Genomic DNA, 18981 nt, shown 5'->3' on the forward strand with positions numbered 1-18981 from the left:
AGACTTGGCTCAGATCCCTCGTCGCTGTGACTGTGGTGTAGGCCGGCGGCTACAGCTCCGATTCGACCCCTAGCCTGGGAACCTCCACTTGCCGTGGGAGCGGCTCAAGTAAAGGTAAAAAGACAAAAAGACAAAACAAAAAACACACACACACACACACACACAAAAACCAAGTAGATAATATTATGCTTGGTGAAATAAGTCAGACAGAGAAAGACACATATGATATTACTTATATGTAGAATCTAAAAAATAGTACAAATGAATGTATGTGTAAAAAAGAAACAGACTCACAGATACAGAAAATAAGTTTGTGGTTATCAAAAGGGAGATGGAAGAGAGGAGGGACAAATTAGGGATATAGGATTAACAGCTACAAACTCCTATATGTAAAATAGGAAACAAGGATATACTGCACAACACAGGGAATTATACCCATTATCTTGTAATAACCCATAATGGAATGGATTATATTCCAGATTATAATGCAATATAATCTGCAAAAAAATACCCCTGAATCACTACGCTGTAAACTGAAACTAAGACAATAACCTAAATCAACTACACTTTAACTAAAAAGAATTTTTTTTAAAGGTCAATCAGGACCTAGGAGAGCACCACACACAGTTGGACATTACAGAGTAACTTGGCTCTGAAAGCTGATTCCATCTCAAGAGAATGCCCAGTTTTGCCTTCTGCCTCGGCTGGCATCATCCTACTTTACAGAGGAGCCAAGAGCATCAGGTGGTGCCTGGACTGGTGGCCACCTTACTCAAAGCAGATTTGGCCTCCCGCTTTGCCTCTTTCGCTATATTACCATAGGGTTACATCAGTGCCTTTCAGAGCCATGCTACAGCTTGGCTTTCCATGCAGGCTTTACTTGGCTTATGAAATACCTGCTCAGCTAATTTCTCAGAAAAAAAAAAATTCTCTACCAGATTGGCATGAGCAGGTAGGTCACATGTGCAGAACTAGTTACGTTTTATAGCTCCAAATACATTCCCTCTCAGATGCCAACCGCACTCAATTGGTGGTGCTTTCTTTGAGTGCTGTGAGGTGACTTCTTGGACCCGTGGGAAAAGGAGCCACGATCACTTAGCCGTGTCTGCCACCCGCCTGGGGGAAGGGTAAAGGGATATCTGCAGTAAGGCCTGAGCTATGACTTTTTATGTTTTTTTTTGTTTGTTTTGGTTTGGTTTTTTGTTTGTTTGTTTTGCTTTTCAGGGCCACACCCACGGTGTATGGAGGTTCCCAGGCCAGGGGTGGAATCGGAGCTACAGCTGCTGACCTACACCACAGCCGAAGCAACACCACATCCAAGCCGAGTCTTCGACCTACACCACAGCTCACAGCAATGCTGGATCTTTAACCCAATGAGCGAGGCCAGGGATTGAACCTGCATCCTCATGATTCCTAGACAGATTCGTTTCTGATGTGCCATGACAGGAACTCCCTGAGCTATGATTCAAGTTATTCTTTTTAATCTTTACTTTCCACCCTCTCCGCCCTGCCCTGTGAGTGGCTCTTGCTCTCTGGCTCCTGGTTGCATTCAACCAGGAGGAGACCCTGGCAGATGAGAAGGAAGAGGGGAGAGAGCAGCAAGCATTTCTTCCCTGCTTTGTCCCTGCTTTGGTGCTGTATCCCTCAGCCTCCCTCTCGCCCACACTTCCAGCTCCTGCAGCCCTGCTCCCTCCACGGTGCCTTCAAGCCACAATCTCTGAGTGCCTCCTGCTCTTCTTTGTCCCCTTAACCCTGCCTCTGTAAGGGGTCGCTACATGAAGCTCTCTTTCCTTTGAAAAACCTGGGTAAAGTCTGTTTCCTGCTGGCACCCTGGTTTATATTGCTATTCTAAGAAAATCCTTCCGTTATTTCTGTAGCTAGATAGGAAGCTGGCGTTGGGACGGGTAAAGTGAAAGGCTACTCTGGCCTAAGAGAACACTTTTTACGGCTTAATTCCAGCAGCATCTGACTCTTGCTATCTCACACCTGCTGTGTTCCCATAGCCTAAGCTCACATGGCCTCCACTCAGCAAGGAAGAGAAGGGTGCAGTTTAGGTCCTACAGGGCAGAAGTTTCCTGGGCTCTAATTTTGCATCGTACATGCCGGACTCCAGGGCCAAGCTTATCTCATAATCCCAAATATCTCCACCGTGGAATGATCGCTTGTAGAACATTAAGTCACCAGTGTAATTATGCAAGGCTCATTCTGAAGACAAAGGCCCACTGGAGACCCCAAGGAGTGCAGAGAGTGAAAGACATACTAGATGGAGAGTAAAGGAGACCTCGGATGCATTACTGCCCCTCCAGGTCCTCAGGGTTCTCAGAGGAAACATGAAAAACAGAATAAATAATCCCAAGAGTAATTTACAGCTCTGACATTCGACGAGATTTTACTCCAAGGTCTTACCTGTGTATCTGGTTCATGCTCCGTAACAGTTATGGTCCTATCATCACGTGGACTAAATTTTCTTCATAAAAGTTCAGCCAAATGTAGTTCCTTGTCGCAGAGGTGGCTTATTGTCTGCCAATACCTTTCCTCCCTTCTTCCCTAATAACAGAACTTCTGAAGTTTAGTTCCAGGTCTTCTAGAAGAAATATTTTCCAGAATCCCACAGAGCATCCGTGGTCATGTGACTAACTTCCAGCCAATGAGAGAAAAGCAGAACTGGCAACCGGCATCTCCTGTGAACCTTCTCTCAAACGCTTTGTCCTTGTCCTCCCCTCGCTTGCCTTCCATCTCCAGACTGTGTTTGTGACGGTTCAAGCCCCGGCTACCATCTTTGACCAGGAAGACCAGGGCCTCAGCCTAGGCTAGAAGGAGGTGGGACCCTGGACAAATTCTTGGAGCTGAACTGCTGTAAGGCCATGGACTGCAGACTTCTAGACTTTGATGTGAAAAAGAAAGAAGTTTCTAGCTTGTTTAGACCAATGTTCCAGCTATCAATATATTGCCTCTCAGCTCTCAACCCACCCTTCTTTTTTTTGTTGTTTCTTGTCTTTTGAGGGCCACACCTGCAGCATATGGGAGTTCCCAGGCTAGGGGTCCAATCAGAGCTACAGCTGCCGGCCTTCACCACAGCCATAGCCACTCGGGATCCAAGCCATGTCTGCAACCTACACCACAGCTCATGGCAACACTGGATCCTTAACCCACTGAGCGAGGCCAGGGATCGAACCCACAACCTCATAATTCCTAGTCAGATTTATTTCTGCTGCTCCACGACGGGAACTCCATCAACCCATCCTTCTTTGTCGTGCTTTGTGCTATTGGAGCGGGACCCCGGAAACCTTTCTCTTTCATCAGCTGGCACAATGTTAGGCTTTGTCAGTAGAGGGCACTAGAGGGACGCGGCAGGAGGAAGGGACTTCTCTTCCTGGTTCCGGTGCCCTCATCTTTCTTGCTCCTGTGGAGTGGCCACCAGCAGTGTTTGGGAGACCCATTGGTGCCCAGACTCTAGAGGTTTTTTTGTTTTGTTTTGTTTTCTTTGCTTTTTAGGGCCGCACCTGAGGCATATGGAAGTTCCCAGGCTCGAACTGGAGCTACAGCTCCCCGCCCATGCCACAGTCACAGCAAGGGTCTGTGACCTACACCATGGCTCAAGGCAACGCCGGATCCTTAACCCACTAAACAAGGCCAGGGATCGAACCCACATCCTCATTGGATACTAGTTGGATTTGTTTCTGGTACGCCACAATGGGAACTCCTAACCTTCAGAGTTTTGCCCAGACTCCAATGGGCAGTTGCCCACTTGTCAGCCTCTTCTGCTGCATCTCAACAAACCTCTCCAACTGTCAGTGGGCCACATCCACATCCTCTCCTATGAAGTTGCAGCCTGGAGGGGTTGGGGTGGAGGGAGGTGACCCCTTCCAAATATATTCCTTCCCTGTATCTGCTTTTCCTGTTTTTTTAAAGCGTGCTCTACTTCCTTTAGTAGCCAATCCCCTTTTTCTAGTTAATAATCCTTTATATTAAATTTTTGAATTACTTCTGAAATTACTGATGTGGTTTCTGTCTCCCAGCTGGACCCTGAAGGCCACAGACAATTAACATGGGCTCATTACTAGCAATTTACCCTAATCTTAACTGATAGAGCCATGCAATCATCTCCATGGGAAAAAAAAAAAAAGGATACAGTACAGGATAAGCTTTCTGCTTTTTAAAAATCTTTTCTCCAAAAATTATTTGTGACAAACACAACAGATAAAGGTTGAAGTTCTAACCTTTAACAGTTCTACAAAATGTTTTTAAAATAACCATATAATTAGAAAAATAAGCATAAACAGAAAGGAAAAAAAGTCCATAAACAGGAAGAAAAAAAGTCCATAAGTAGGAACTGCACATGCATAGCAGAAGAACTAGAAATCACCAAAATCCCTTTTTTATTTTATTTTATTTTTTTTTGTTTTTTGTTTTTTAGGGCCACACCTGCAGCATCTGGAAGTTCCCAGGATAGGGGTTGAATTGGAGCTGCAGCTGCCAGCCTACACCACAGCCACTGCAACAAAGGCTCCAAACCGAATCTTTGACCTACACCACAGCTCACGGTAACGCCAGATCCTTAATCCACTGAGCGAGGTCAGGGATTGAACCCCAGACCTCATGGTTACTAGTCGGATTCATTTCTGCTGTGTCACAACAGGAACTCCAAAATACATTTTTAAAAGTTTCAAAATCATTTGAAAAAGAAATACAATTATAATATAAATGGAATTTGAAGAAACTATAAATTATTTTCTCTTATCAAACCAACAAAGATTTTAAAAACTAGAATACAAAATGTTCATTTTAATAAGAGTGCAAAGGAGTAAAAAAAAATTGAAGGGCAATTTGAAAGGAAAAATCAAAACCCCTAAAAGCATTTATACTCTTGACCCAGCAATTTTATGGGTAGAATTTTTTCCTAAAAAGATAATTTAAAATGCACTTACAAATCTAGCAACAAGGATGACTCCAGGAATTCCTGTCATGGCTCAGCAGAAACGAATCTGACTAGCATCCATGAGGATGCAGGTTCTATCCTTGGCCTCGCTCAGTGGGTTAAGGATCTGGCGTTGCCATGAGCTGTGGTGTAGGTGGAAGAAGTGGCTCAGATCTAATGTGGCTGTAGCTGTGGTGTAGGCCAGTGGCCACAGCTCCGATTCGACCCTATACGGTTGCGGGTTCGGTCCCTGGCCTTGCTCAGTGGGTTAAGGATCCGGTGTTGCCGTGAGCTGGGGTGTAGGTTGCAGACACAGCTTGGATCCCACATTGTTGTGGCTCTGGCCTGGGCCAGTGGCTACAGCTCCGATTTGGCCCCTGGCCTGGGAACCTCCATATGCCGCGGGAGCGGCCCAAGAAATGGCAAAACGACAAAAAAAAAAAAAAAAAAAAAGCAAAAGAAGAGACTGGAAAAAAAAATCTGTATGCCCAACAAGGGACCAATTAAATTATAATGCATCTATACAGAACAACTTAAATCGATGCTATACAAGTATATTTACTATATAAGCATTTTTATTGTCATGGAAGGAGGTTCATGGTACTAGTGAAAGTGAAATATAAGCAAGTTCAAAACAATATCACAGCATTAAAAAAGTACAACCACGCATAGAAAAATTTTGGAAGAATACACAACAAAGTGTTAACAACAGTTATTCCTAGGTCATGGAATTACTGGAAATTTTTAACTCCTGCTTGCTTTCTATATTTTCAAAATGTTCTCCAGTGGATGTGTATTAGCTGTGTAATTAAGAAAGCCGTTTTATGTTTAAAAAGAATCTCCTTTCCTGCCCATCTCAAGGGCACCCCAACGCTTGCCCAGCATCTCTGGATGAACTCATTTGTGTCACTATGACCTGCAGGTGGAGCTCAGCCTGGGACCTCTCCACACACACAGAGCCACGATCTCTCCCCCACTTTCCTTTCGCTTCCCTTCCTAAGCCCAAGTCTGGGCGTCATGCTCCCAGGCCTAGAGATAGGTGGTCCCTCTCTTTCCTGCTTCTACGGATCCTAAACACCATAGATCTTCATTACAATGGTCCTCTGCTCAAAAATTGTCAGTAGCTCCCTTTTTCTTAAGCAGGGTATTTTAAATATCTCAGAGTTCCCTGGCAGCCCAGTGGTTAAGGATGTGGCTTTGTCCCTGCTGTGCCTGGGGTTTGATCCCAGGTGAAGCGGGGTGGCGAGGCAAGTCTCAGCTTGATGTTCTCTGTTCCGAGCCTCTTTCTGTCTTGTCACTACTATTCTGCAAAGTGAACCAGGTAATCCCACCGCTCCAACACATCCACAGCCTTCCTGCGGCCTTGCCTTGGCTCAGCCAGTTATTCTGCCTGAAATGCCTTCCCCTGGCTCCTAGTTTCTTCAGATCCTATCCATCCTTCCAGGCCAAAATCAGGGCTTACCAGGAAGCCTCCCTTGATTGTCTTACAGGAATTGCCACCTTTCCCAAATCTCTATGGTATCTCATCTGCTCAGTTTTTCATTTGGCAAATATTGGTTGAAAACCCACCATGTGCCAGGCACCGTGCTGGTGACTGGGAAACCAAATGAATGAATCTAGTTTCTACCCTTTGGAGTTCATTGTCTGATATGGAGACAGTTGACGAACAAATCAATAGTTGCAACAATGACTCTACCCAGTTACGGACAGGAAAAAGTGCCGCGCAGGGAAACAAAGGTGATGAGAGATTTAAGAGAAGGGACCCGACTGAGATCAGGCCTGGGAAGGCTTTGTTGCGGCAGGGGCCGGAAGGGCGGCATGTAAACTGAGGGTCCTACATGGGTTGATTTTGAAATATGATCAAACACGCATTTCCAAAAGATCATTCTGCCTGCAACTTGGAAAACAGATTAAGGGGGACAAGGGGGCATCAGGGAGATGGCCTCGGGTACCAGCCGAGTAGCCCACGTGGGAGCCAGTGGGGTTTAGACAAAGCAGTGCCAGTGAAGATGGAGAGAAGTGGATGGGCTGAAGTTCGGAAACAGAATTGGCAGGACTCAGGTTGGACTGTGTGAGACAGGGAGGGAGAGACCCGTATCCAGGACGGCGCTTGGTTTCTGGTTGAAGCCCCTGGCACCACCACTGGGTGCCACCTGGTACCTGCCACCCTGGGGCTCAGGCCTCAGCGAGCCACAGCAGACCCTGAGCCCAGGGGAGAGGATGCGGAGCCAGTGCCAGCTCTGTGGGGAGGAGACACTGACCCAGGAAAAAGAGTGAGGGCAGAAGGTAGCCTCTCCTGTGGGGAACTGGCTCACGCAGGACTCATATCAACTCAAGGCCAGTAACCCAGGTGGGAGGAAGGGGGAGGCTGGGTGCAAATTGCAGGATGAGCTGGGAGATAAGTGGCCCAGCTGGCGGAGCGGGCAAAGACTCCGGGCTGAACATCAACACTCAAGTGCTCGTGCGGGCGAGCTTGAGAATATTTATTGGTAATTGACAGAAGTGGTTAGAGGGTGGCATGATCACGGATAGGTCTGTAACCAATCAGCAGGAAAGCTTGCTTCCTGTTGCTAGGTTTGCATCCAGGCAGAACTGGATCAGGAGCGGGCTGAGAGGATACCGTGAGAAACCGGCTTCTATGCATTTGGTTTATCTGTCATTCGCTCCCTGCTTCATGGATGAGAGCGAGCGTGCTGTGGAGCAATAAATTATCACTTGCCGCACGCTCTGGATCCCAAGAGAACTCTCTGCAGAGGGAGAGAGAAGCCTACATGGGCTGCTGAGAGATTGTCACTTACAGGGAAATTCTTAAAAGGGGAACAATTACAAGAGTAATCATAACAGCAAGGAGAAGAGCGAACAATTAATGACCGCTCTCTAAATGCTTCACGTTCACGGCCCCATTCAATCCGCAAACAAACCGGGTTGATGGGTTTTTATATCATTCCCATTTTCCAAATGAGAAAACGGGAGGCTCAGAGAGGTTAAGAAACCAAGTCAAAATCACACAGGCAGTGAGGACAGAGGCAGGCTTCAAGCTGAGGGCTGCCTGATGCCAAAAGTGGTCTCTGAAACAGTATGTCTCACTGCTCTGCTCTGTCACCAAGGCTGCCACTGACTCAGAGCCTTCTTAGGAAACAGGGGATATCTACATCCTCTCCCTCTGCGTGGGGAGAGGGGCTGGACCCATCCACCTTGATTGACCTGACACCCAGGCACTGCCCATGGCCTCCTAAGAAGGGGATGGGGGAAGGGCAGGGGCAGATGCATTTCAACACCTGTATTATTCATTGATTCTTCCCTATGCTTTGGGACTAAGAGTGCTCTGAAGGCCAGACTGTCTTATCCTTGTTGGATTCCTAGCTAAGGATAGAGAAAAAGGTAGGGAGAAGGTGGTTGGCTACGGTGCCCTGGGGAACAAGTGTACAAACATGACCTTCAGACTGAACAGGAGGGAGATGCTGGTTGACTTGGGGGTGGGGAGGAGGTGGGAGCCAGGAGAAGGGAAGCCATTCCAGGGTTGGAGAGGCCATGTGCTTTGAGGGGGGATCAGGTTTGAGGTTTGTCCCAATCGCTTATAAGTTCATTGTCCTGCGCAGATGCCAGCCAAGCCTCTACCCTCATCCTGCAATGTCGACAAGATCATCAGATCCCAGAACATCTCCCGTGAGTGCCCGGACCATTTCCCGCGAGTGCCTGGGCCATCTCCTGGCTCATTGAGAGACCAGTGGAGAGAACAGAAGGAAAAGAGCTTTGTAAAAGATAGGTGTGGCCCGAGGCTCTAAGGCTGTGCTGTAAGCAATGTGAAGGGTTAATACCATTATTCATCCTCTTAAAAAACATGATGATGGGTAAAAAGGCAAAGGTTTGGAAGCCAATGAAGTTACAGCCTCTGTTCCAGACTGCTTGACTATCTATGACAGAAGGATGTGCACTGCCATCGAATGTGATATCGTCCCAAATCCTGCTTGCACCTCAGCTATCTGGACCCTCAGGAATGCTTTTGGAAAGAGGGGTAGCTGGAAGGAACTGTTGGCTGAACGGAAGCTCATTCACATATCTCTGGTTAGGGGCTGGCTTCTTGGGTGGAGCGTGGACATCTGGTTGGTTGCAGCACATGGAACACCCCTGCCTATAGCATCAAGGAAGCCAGTGAGATTCATGGGTGTGTGTGGCACCCATGGCACGTGGAAGTTCCCGGGCCAGGGATCGAACCTGTGCCACAGCAGCAACCTGAGCCACAGCAGTGACGATGCCAGATTCTTTTTTTTTTTTTTTTTTGGTCTTTTTGCTATTTCTTGGGCCGCTCCTGCGGCATATGGAGGTTCCCAGGCTAGGGGTCTAATCGGAGCTGTGGCCGCCAGCCTATGCCAGAGCCACAGCAACGCAGGATCCGAGCCGCGTCTGCAACCTACACCACAGCTCACAGCAACGCCGGATCGTTAACCCACTGAGCAAGGCCAGGGACCGAACCCGCAACCTCATGGTTCCTAGTCGGATTCGTTAACCACTGCGCCACGACGGGAACTCCCGATGCCAGATTCTTAATCCACTGCACCACCAGGGAATTCCAGCAGATTTGTTTATATTATTTTGTGTTATTTTTTAGGGCTGCACCGATGGCACAAAGAAGCTCCCAGGCTAGGAGTCGAATCGGAGATGTAGCTGCTGGCCTACACCGTAGCCACAGTAATGCTGGATCCTTAACCCATGGAGCGGGGCCAGGGATCGAACCCACATCTTCAGAGATACTAGTCAGGCTCGTTACTGCTGACCCACAATGGGAACTCCATCCAGTGGATTTGTTTTTAGAGCAAGGTCTCTGGATGTAGAGGAGCCATCAGCAGCAGCATTACTAGGAAACATAAAACTCTGAAATTACCTGCCCCAGTTGCTCAGACACTTGGTTTCCTGCCCTTGGAAACATTGTGGGATTTCCGTGGGATGATAATAAAAAAACAATAATATTGACTCAATGTTTATCGTCTTCCAGGCACTATTCTAAGTGTCTATATTAGCTCACCTAACCCTATAATAACCCTCTGTGGTAAATGTTAGCATCCATGCTGCACAGAGGAGGAGGCTGAGATGCAGAAAGCCTAAGCAGCTGGCCCAGGGCCCCACGGCCATTCAGTGAGAAAGCCAGGATCGGAACTCGGCAATTTGCCCCTAGAGTTGGCTCACTTAGCTTCTTGGTGCTCTTGTGGGAATAGAAAGTGATGCTGTTCATGAAATTCAATTTAACGTGCACGACAGGTTCTTCAGAGGCCATGAAATGCTAGCAACATTTCACATTTATGAGTGCTTCTATTTGCTACTGGCTGAGCACAGGATCAAGTGTCTTTCATACAACAGATGGTAAAATAGAAGTTTCTATTCACTGCTTTATGTCGATGAGGAAACTGAGGCTTTAAATGCTGCAGGATTTGCTCAAGGTTTCATGGCTAATTAAATGACAGAGCTCAGAAGGAAAATCCACGTCAGCCTGACTCCAAAGCTTGGGTACTAAACCAATGGGCTGAGGAGGAGCCTGGTGCTCAAACAAGCCGGGGAAGGCCCTGCAAGTGGCAGGAGAAACAGTGGTGAGGGGAAGGTCCAGGGATGAGGGGGCTGGCTGCCCTGTCTGCATCCCAATTCCCTCAGGAGCTTCTTCCTGCTGAGAGGGCCATGCCCCTGAGCTCCTGCGGACAGGGCTGAGGTCTGATTGACACTTAGCAGCTCAGCACCCAGGGTGTGGCCCTGCATGTGCCAGGCACCCTGCAGATCTGGGGCTGTTGTGACAGCCCCACCCCTCCTCTCACCAGAGTGGACAAAAGATTAAAGGACACTACTCGGCACGCGCACACACACACACACGCACGCACACATGCGCGCATGTGCACACACACACCGCCCCCAGAAGGGGGTGCAAGATGCTGACGGCTGCACAGCTGGGCTGGAGAAAGATGGAAAATCAGGTTCCACTAACATCAGACTTGGGCACCCACTTGTGGACTTTTCTGTTTGCAGAAGCTGAACGCTGTCCCCACACGGACTGCATCAGAAGTCAAAGGAGGGAGTTCCCGTCGTGGCGCAGTGGTTAACGAATCCGACTAGGAACCATGAGGTTGCGGGTTCAGTCCCTGGCCTTGCTCAGTGGGTTAATGATCCGGCGTTGCCGTGAGCTGTGGTGTAGGTTGCAGACGCAGCTCGGATCCCGTGTTGCTGTGGCTCTCGCGTAGGCCAGTGGCTACAGCTCCGATTGGACCCCTAGCCTGGGAACCTCCATATGCCGCGGGAGTGGCCCAAGAAAAATGGGCAAAAAGACAAAAAAAAAAAAAAAAAAAGAAGTCAAAGGAGCATGTGGGTGAGGCAGGGGGCTGAAGTCTGAGGCTGTCTCCAGATGCAGAAGTGGGCCACCCCAGCTGCATGTCTCCTCTGGGGGACGGTCCTTTTTTCTGGTGTTTTGTGCAAGTTGACGACTAATGAAAACAATATGAATGCATTGTCGCTGTATTAGTGTCATGCAGTGTGGTTTTGCGCTTGAAGGCGGTCTGCAGATCTAGTTGTACATGCTCAGGAAAAGCCTCTTCTGTACTAGTCAAACTGCTTTTAGTGAGTCTCCCCAGTGGTTTTACATCTGCAGAGCATGGAGGACTGGGCAAGCTTTTGGAGAGGACGGTGGAAGGTCAACAGAGTGGTGTGTTTGGTATCATTCAGCTCTGGGAGTGTTCTTGCCCAAAAAGGGGCTGATGTGTTCCCTTCCGGCCTCCCCACCCCAGATGCTGCTCACCCCAGTGTGAGTCCTGGCCCCAGCTGGGACCTCTGAGCTCCGTGTGGCATTTGATGGCCACATGTTCTCTGCCTATTTGGTTGAGCTGGAATTCTCAGCTTGAACCGCTCCGTCGCTCAGCAGCCAAGACAGTTTCTCAGGAGCCAAGACGGTATGTTTCCTCCCCCAGCTCTGTCTGCCCTGGCCCATCCTCACCCTTCACTTCTTCTGAGACCCTGTTTACCAACCTGTATGACATTTCAGGGAGAGGTCAGGAAGTACGGGTGAGCACCTACTTTGTGCTCGAATAATGTGCAGATGCATGAATACTGTGCAGATCCATGAATAAGGGTACAGAGCCATCGCTGATCTCCTGCCTTGTGCCAGAAACTGTGCTGAGCACTTGTGAGCACCTGCTTTGTGCTCAAATATTGTACATATTCATGAATAATGCACATACCCATGAATAAGTGTACATATCCATTGCTGATCTCTTGCCTCGTGCCAGAAATTGTGCTGAGCATGTGACTGACATGGTATCATTGAATCCTTGCAGAAACCCTGAGAAGTGAATATTAATAGTTCTTCTGGAGGCAACTGAGGCTCAGAGAGGTGAAGTAACTTTCTCAAGGCCACCAAGCCTGGCATGGGCAGCAGATTCTGGACCCAGGTCTGTCAAAAGCCAAAGCCCATGCTCTTAACCCCCTCATGCCCTGGCCCAGTGCACTTTGGGGTGAAAAATTGGAGACAGAGGTGGCTTAGATGCTGCTCCTGCCTGGAGATGTGAGAAAGATCAACACTTCATTGCCATACAGCCCTGAAATATTTTGACTCCATCAAATCAGCACCTGGCCGAATCAGCAAAGATACGGTGACAAGTAGGGATAAAAATAAAGTTGTAACCCTGCCAGCCGCCCTCACCTGGGTGTGGCCCACAGGGAGAGATAAGGTGCTGGGGAGATGGCAGTTCCCACTCTGGGGACAGGCTGTGCCACAGAGACAGGCTTCCAGGAGGCACCATGGGAGCCTCACATCTGTGCTTTAAAAACCAGGGCGCCTGCCCCTGCCACGAAGGGTGGAAATTGTGGGAGGGCTGCCCAGGACCCCACCTCCTCCGCCCCAACTGGAGCACTCTCAGCAGGGCTACAACCCACTAGGCGGGCTCTGCTTCCCTTTCCAGGCTGACAGTGAGCTGGGAGCGTCCTTCAGCCATGGACCCAATCCTTTTCCCCTCATTCAGCAAATATCGACAAGTATCCACAATGTGCCACTGGGCACTAGGCTTATAGCAGTGACCAGCGTGGACCCAAATCCCTGACCTCACCCGGTTTAACATTCCAGCCTCGCATCAGTAACATGAGGGCTGCTGGCAGGACCTGCCCCAGAAAGTGCTGTCCTAGAGGGCTCTGGGTGACTCCAGATAAGGACTTGATTGATAAGGTCACTGTATCTGGGAGAGAAGGACAGGATGGAGGAAGGCCCCAAATTCCAGGCAGAAGTAAAGTTTAAGAGTGTGAGAAAGGACCACAAACTTCCTCACAAGGAAAGGGCTGTGCCCAGGCCAGCAGCCTAACTCCTGGCTCCTGAGCCATAAGTGGTCCGGGACTGCTGTCGGTATTTATTAATGAAAGAATATATGTGTTTAATCATGGGAAGGCCCTGGCATATATTAAGCCACCACCAGCTGAGAAGTAAAGCCGGCTGTCAGCCAGTTCCCTTGGGCTTAATAATAAATCCAAAAGGCTACACAGCACTCGACAGTTGACCAAGGCCTGGCATATCCTTTGAGCCTCAGGTAGGCAATGCTGGGACCTGAATCCCACATCCTCAGCTCAGCTCCAGGCAGTCCCATCATCTGTTGCCCTTGCAGCTTCTTTTTTTTCTTTCTTTCTTTTTTTTTGCTTTTTAGGGCCGCACCTGCAGCATATGGAGGTTCCCAAGGCTAGGGGTCTAGCCAGAGCTACAGCTGCCGGCCTACGCCACAGCCACAGCAATGTAGGATCCGAGCCGTGTCTGTCACCTACACCACAGCTCATGGCAACGCTGGATCCTTAACCCACTGAGTGAGGCCAGGGATCGAACCCGCAACCTCATGGTTCCTAGTTGGATTCATTAAACACTGTGCCACAACGGGAACTCCCAGGCAAGGTCAGAAAAGGCAATCCAGCTGCCAGCTGGTTCCCTTGGGATGCGTGCACTTAGCATCCAGCTGCCATGCCGTGAGGAAGCCTAACCAGCCCACATGGAGAGACCACACAGAGGCCACTTGAAGTTGTTCTGGCCAACAGTGCAACTGAGAGCTCAGGCCACAGCCAGCCTCAACTGCCAGAAGGGAGAGAACAAGCAAGCCACCAGAAGATTCCAGCCCCCAGGTGTCATGTCACCCCCGCCTGCAAGCCCTCCCAGCAGAGGCTCAGATACTGCAGAGCAGAGGAAGACTGCCACGCACTTTCCAAACGCCTGACGACCAACAAATAAACTCACCACCAAAATCAGCAACAAAATAAAATGTGGTTGTTCTACACCACGGAGTTTGGGTAGGTTTTTACACAGGAATAGAAACTGGAAAAAGGAGCTTACACTGAAGGACAGCAGCCTTTGGATAAATACATCAGCCTCCTATTCCCAGGGTGGATAATTCTGGGAGGCCTTATGGAAGAACCATGTGGGGACATGGCCCCATCTGCTGATGAGCTACCTGGGTTCCACTCCTTTTACTGGAGTTCTTTCCCTGACATGCTCACCGTGCTTCTCAGGCTCACCTCCCCATCTATCGACACAGAAGGCCTGTCTAAGACTCTACGACTTAGGAATACAGCTACAACTAGCCTTATGTCTGCCCTCCAAGGCACACAGTTCTGATCTCAATCCCATTTTGCAGATAAGACGACTGAGGCACGGAGAGGTGAAGGACCTGCTCAAGGCCATACCCTTGCTCAAGGGTAAGAAGAAAAGTCAGGATAAGGACCCAGTCCTCTGGCTCTGAATACAGCTAAGGAATTATGGGTGAGGGCAAGCAAGCAGGAGAAGCCCTCAGATGCTTTGTAAAAGTTTCTCTCAGTGGTTGGAAGAATGCCTTGTAATTGACAGTCAATTGAACTCTTGACCTCACTTACAGTATCAGATGAAAAACAAACTGCAGAGCCTAGACCACCCGCAGGAGACCACGCCCTGGAAGCCCCTCGCCTCTTCCCAGCCCCAGGCCAGGGGAGCTTTCCAGGCCTCTCCCATTCTTTTTTTTCCTTTTGTCTTTTTGCCCTTTCTAGGGCCGCACCCGCAGCATATGGAGGTTCCCAGGCTAGGGGTCTAATCAGAGCTGTAGCTGCCAAGCCTACGCCAGAGCCACAGCAACGCGGGATCCGAGCTGCGTCTGCGACCCACACCACAGCTCATGGCAATGCCGGATCCTTAACCCACTGAGCAAGGCTAGGGATCGAACCTGCAACCTCATGGTTCCTAGTCAGATTCCTGACTAGGAACCCCTAGTCAGGGGTTTCTAGTCAGGAATAACCCCTGAGCCACGACAGGAACTCCAGACCCTCTCCTATTCTGTGATCATCTGATTTTAAAAGTATCCCTTTTTTAAAATCATCTGATTTTAAAAGTATCCCTTTTTACAGCATCAAATAGGTTGTTCATCAGTACATTTCAATTTTACCGACAGGAACTCCAGACCCTCTCCTATTCTGTGATCATCTGATTTTAAAAGTATCCCCTTTTTTAAAATCATCTGATTTTAAAAGTATCCCTTTTTACAGCATCAAATAGGTTGTTCATCAGTACATTTCAATTTTACCGTTTAAAACTTGCTTCGAAGGTCAGTGGGAAGATGTTCTTGTGACAAGTTTCTAGGAAATTTGTTTACAAAATACCTAACGGTATGTCGGGTCCTGTCCTAGGCACATTCATCTATTAGGAATCATCTTCATTTATACATGAAGAAACTGAGGCACAGAGAAATGAAGTGACTTGCCCAAGGTCACACAGTTTGTAAATGGCAGAGTCAACAGTAAAACGTGTAAATGGTAAAACTGCAAATGACAGGACACTTACCAGTTTGTGGGCTGGAAGCCAAGGTCATAGAAGGAGGGGCCAGGGGTCCAACCTCAAGTGCAGACAAGATATAAAGAGGGCAGAGGGCGAGATGGCTGATACGGACTAAGGGAGCCAGCTCCCTGGACCTGTCAGTTTGCCACCCTAACTAGTCCAAAAGCTTCAGGCTATGGATGAGGAACTGAGGCCCAGAGAGGAGGGGACCTGCCAGGGAACACAGCTCCTTCGAGACCAGGAATAGATCCCAGACTCTGTCTGCACTCTGCATCCACAGCAGAATGGAAACACCGCCCCCCCTCCCCCCAGCGCCCCCCCTACCCCAGAAGGGCCAGGTGGGAGGGGGTTTAGGTTTCGAAGCCCTGAGGGACCTCCTGGGTAGAGGGGCTTCTGACTGAGGAGTCAGGGAGTTAGCCTGCGACTGGGATCAGAGGAAAGGCTGCCCCTTAAGGTTTGGTTTGAATACAGAATCGGGAAAAGCCGTGTTCCCCATGAGGTGAGGGGCATATCCTTTCACTGAGACGCCTGTTCTTTGGTGAACTGCTTATTGCCCTTCCAGAAGCCTGTTGCCTTGCTCAGGGAATTTCCAGAAGCATGAGCCTCCTGATGTAACCTTTCCCCCAGGTCCTCCTTGCCATCGCCCTCTTCTGGCCACTCTTAGCATCAGCATGAAGGAGGGCCAGATGGAGAGGTTTGGGAGTAAGAAGGGCGGCTGCAGAGGATGCAAGGAGCTGGCGGAAACCATATACCTATTTCCCCGCCCTGCCTGCCCATCCCATCCTGTCTGTCAAGAGTCACTGAACAGGCAGGTCCTGGCTATCCAGCATGTTCTCCAGAATTTCTGGAGAAAAAATGAGGTCCCAACAGGCAAACCTGCTTCAGGGTTATTCCACAGGGCTGAGACCGGGAGCTGGGGACCTATACCTCTTTCACCCAGATTCGCAGGGTCCCGATCAGCACCCAGCATCCCAGAGATGCTTAGTACATTCCTGAACACACAGACGGCTGCCCCAGTCCAGGTCCCAGCTGCTCACACTGCATCCCAGAGGCCTCAGTTTGCATCCAGTTGAGTCCAGGACCCAGTAAGTGCAGGTGATGGCTGATCTACCCCACTCAGCCCCCATCCCATTTTTGCAGCCTCCATGCCCCCTCTTTTCAGGGCAACGCTACCTTTCAGTGCTCCAGAGACTTTTCAATCTGGTCAGAACCTAGGTCCAGTGAGGAAATGAGATAGGCTACCTGCTGATGGTCTCTCAAATTACCCAGGAATCACCCCCCCTGCCCACCTTCCTAACTCAGAAGGTACAGTAATAGGTGGCTGTTCTGGAGGAATCTTGGGGCCTGGTAAAACCAGGCCCCTCAAGCCTGGTGTGAACTTCAACCTTCACAAGATTCTCAAGCTTTCACACCCTCCTAAGTCCTCTGACCTCCAGGAACCTGCCCCTGGACTTCACCCAGTTCTGACCTGCCCAACCCCCAGCCTAGCCCTCAGTCACTGCAGTAACAACACAAATCAGTGTCATCACCATCATTCAGAGAGTTTTCCCAGAAATTATCTGAGTCCACCTACAGGTCTGGTCCCCAGTTCAGAGGAGGAAATTGAAGCTACTAGAAGTCTCCAGGGAATGAAGAAACGGGCCACGATGGCCCATGGCACTTCTCTCATCTACTGGAAGAAAAGCACCCTGCCCTCCTCCGTCCCCTCATCTCTGAGGGCCGCCCAGTGAAACAGCCAGATCCTGCCTGGAGATAAACACCATTACCCGCGCCCCTGGCCAGCAGCCAGAAGCGGCTCAGCGGGCTTTTGAGACCATCCGCTCTCCCAGCTGGGAACTACCCCCAGACCCATGGGCACTCTTTGGAACATGCGCCTGGGCCCTTCTGGGGCTGACGCCTCAACTGTTCCGGTTGGTGGCCCGAGGGAAGCTGGAGCTGCAGTGTTCGGCAGCGATTTGCACCAGAAAGATCCGCGCGTCCTGGGGCGCGGCTTCCTGGCGGGATTAGAGCACCTGACGGCTTCCATCTCCTCTGGCCCACAACGACCCCCAGGCCGCGACTACGCTGCGGGGGCTACAAGGAAGTTTGCGACTACTCGAGTCATGTATATTTTCCCCTCGGCTACCGCTTTCCTTTTGCCTGCAGTGAAGCTTTTCGGTTTTTAAATTCTCTTCCCAAGAGTAACCACGAGATGTGGGGAAACTTTGCGTGAAACTTACAAATGCCGTGAAATCGGAGCCAGCAACTCCATCTAAGTCTGGAAACGCCGCGCTCAGCCCAGCTCCTACTCGTCTGCTCCAGCCCAGCGCGTCCGGCGGTGGCCCGTGCTGACCACCTGGCTGTCAGGCAACCCCGACGCCCGCCCCAGCCACTGGGCGCCCTCTCCGCCCCGGTCACCCGCCGTCGTTCGCTTTGGGAATGCTCCCGCGGCCGCCACCCTGTGCGCGCCGCAAAGCTGGGGCTGGGACGTCCCAGCCCGAGAGGTATTTAAGCAGTCCCTCTGGAGCATTGTTTTCCCAGGGAGCCCGGGGGATCTCGGGGAGGGGAGGGGGGACCCGCCCCACAGACTGCGGCGCGGGCTTGCCCACCATCTCATTTGCATTTCAAAGGCAAACTTCTGCCGGACTTCCCCCGCGGCACCTACCGGCTTTGCACGGGTCATGGTAATGCTCCAGCTGCTGCTCTGCGCCCTCCTCGCCTTCCAGCGCCGAGTAGTCCCAGGCGGCTTCCGAGCGCTCCCCGAGCCCCCCGGCGTCGCGGGGCAGCGGCAGCAACAGTAGCAGGAGAGGCAGCAGCAGTGGCACAAGGGCCCCGAGCGCACTCACCCGGGTCATGGTCGAGAGGGGCAGGCGAAGACCGAGGGAGTTAAGTGCACTGAAAGCTGGGTTCGGGCGAGGAACGGTGCACAGGGTCGGGTCGGCTTTGGCCCTGGCGAGGCGATTAAGCGTGGCTGCGGGGCATGGCTCGGGCGCGGAACGGGCAGAGCGCGACGCCCGGGTCCGCGTCGGCGCGCCCAGGAAGCAGCGACTCGGAGCTACTTGCCGGCGGCCGAGGCTGCGGCGGCTGCGACTGTGGCCGTGGTGGCTGTGGTTGGAGCAGTGGCCGCTCCGCCCCTCTCCACCCGGGCTGGACCACACAGCCCTCGCCAGGGACCCTGGGCAGCCAATCACTCGGGCGCCCGAGGCGAGGCCCCTCCTCTTCCCGGCACCTCCGCAACTTCGGAGGAAGGGGAGCGAGGTGAAGATGCTGTGAGCAAGGACCCGAG

General features: G+C 50.6%; 1 protein-coding gene across 3 annotated transcripts in view; it reads right to left on the minus strand.

Moving 5' to 3' along the window:
* Positions 1-18781, minus strand: part of TLL2 (tolloid like 2) — a 149634-nt gene extending 130853 nt beyond the window's left edge. For 2 of the 3 annotated variants that reach the window (XR_014826665.1, XM_001928475.5), the window contains exon 1: positions 18361-18781. Coding sequence is in view for 1 of the 3 variants with exons in the window: in XM_001928475.5 (XP_001928510.2) it covers positions 18361-18550 (190 nt within the window). In the remaining 2 variants the exon portion in view is untranslated. Of the gene's footprint in view, positions 1-17935 lie in introns of all 3 variants that reach the window. The other variant, XM_021074297.2, reaches the window with a different exon arrangement.
* Between the last annotated feature and the right edge of the window lie 200 nt (positions 18782-18981).

The sequence above is a fragment of the Sus scrofa genome, chromosome 14, assembly GCF_054392235.1.
Source record: "Sus scrofa isolate SSC_HxYL_T2T_F1_AM1 chromosome 14, Sscrofa_HxYL_maternal_Yorkshire_Landrace_v2.0, whole genome shotgun sequence".
NCBI lineage: Eukaryota > Metazoa > Chordata > Mammalia > Artiodactyla > Suidae > Sus > Sus scrofa.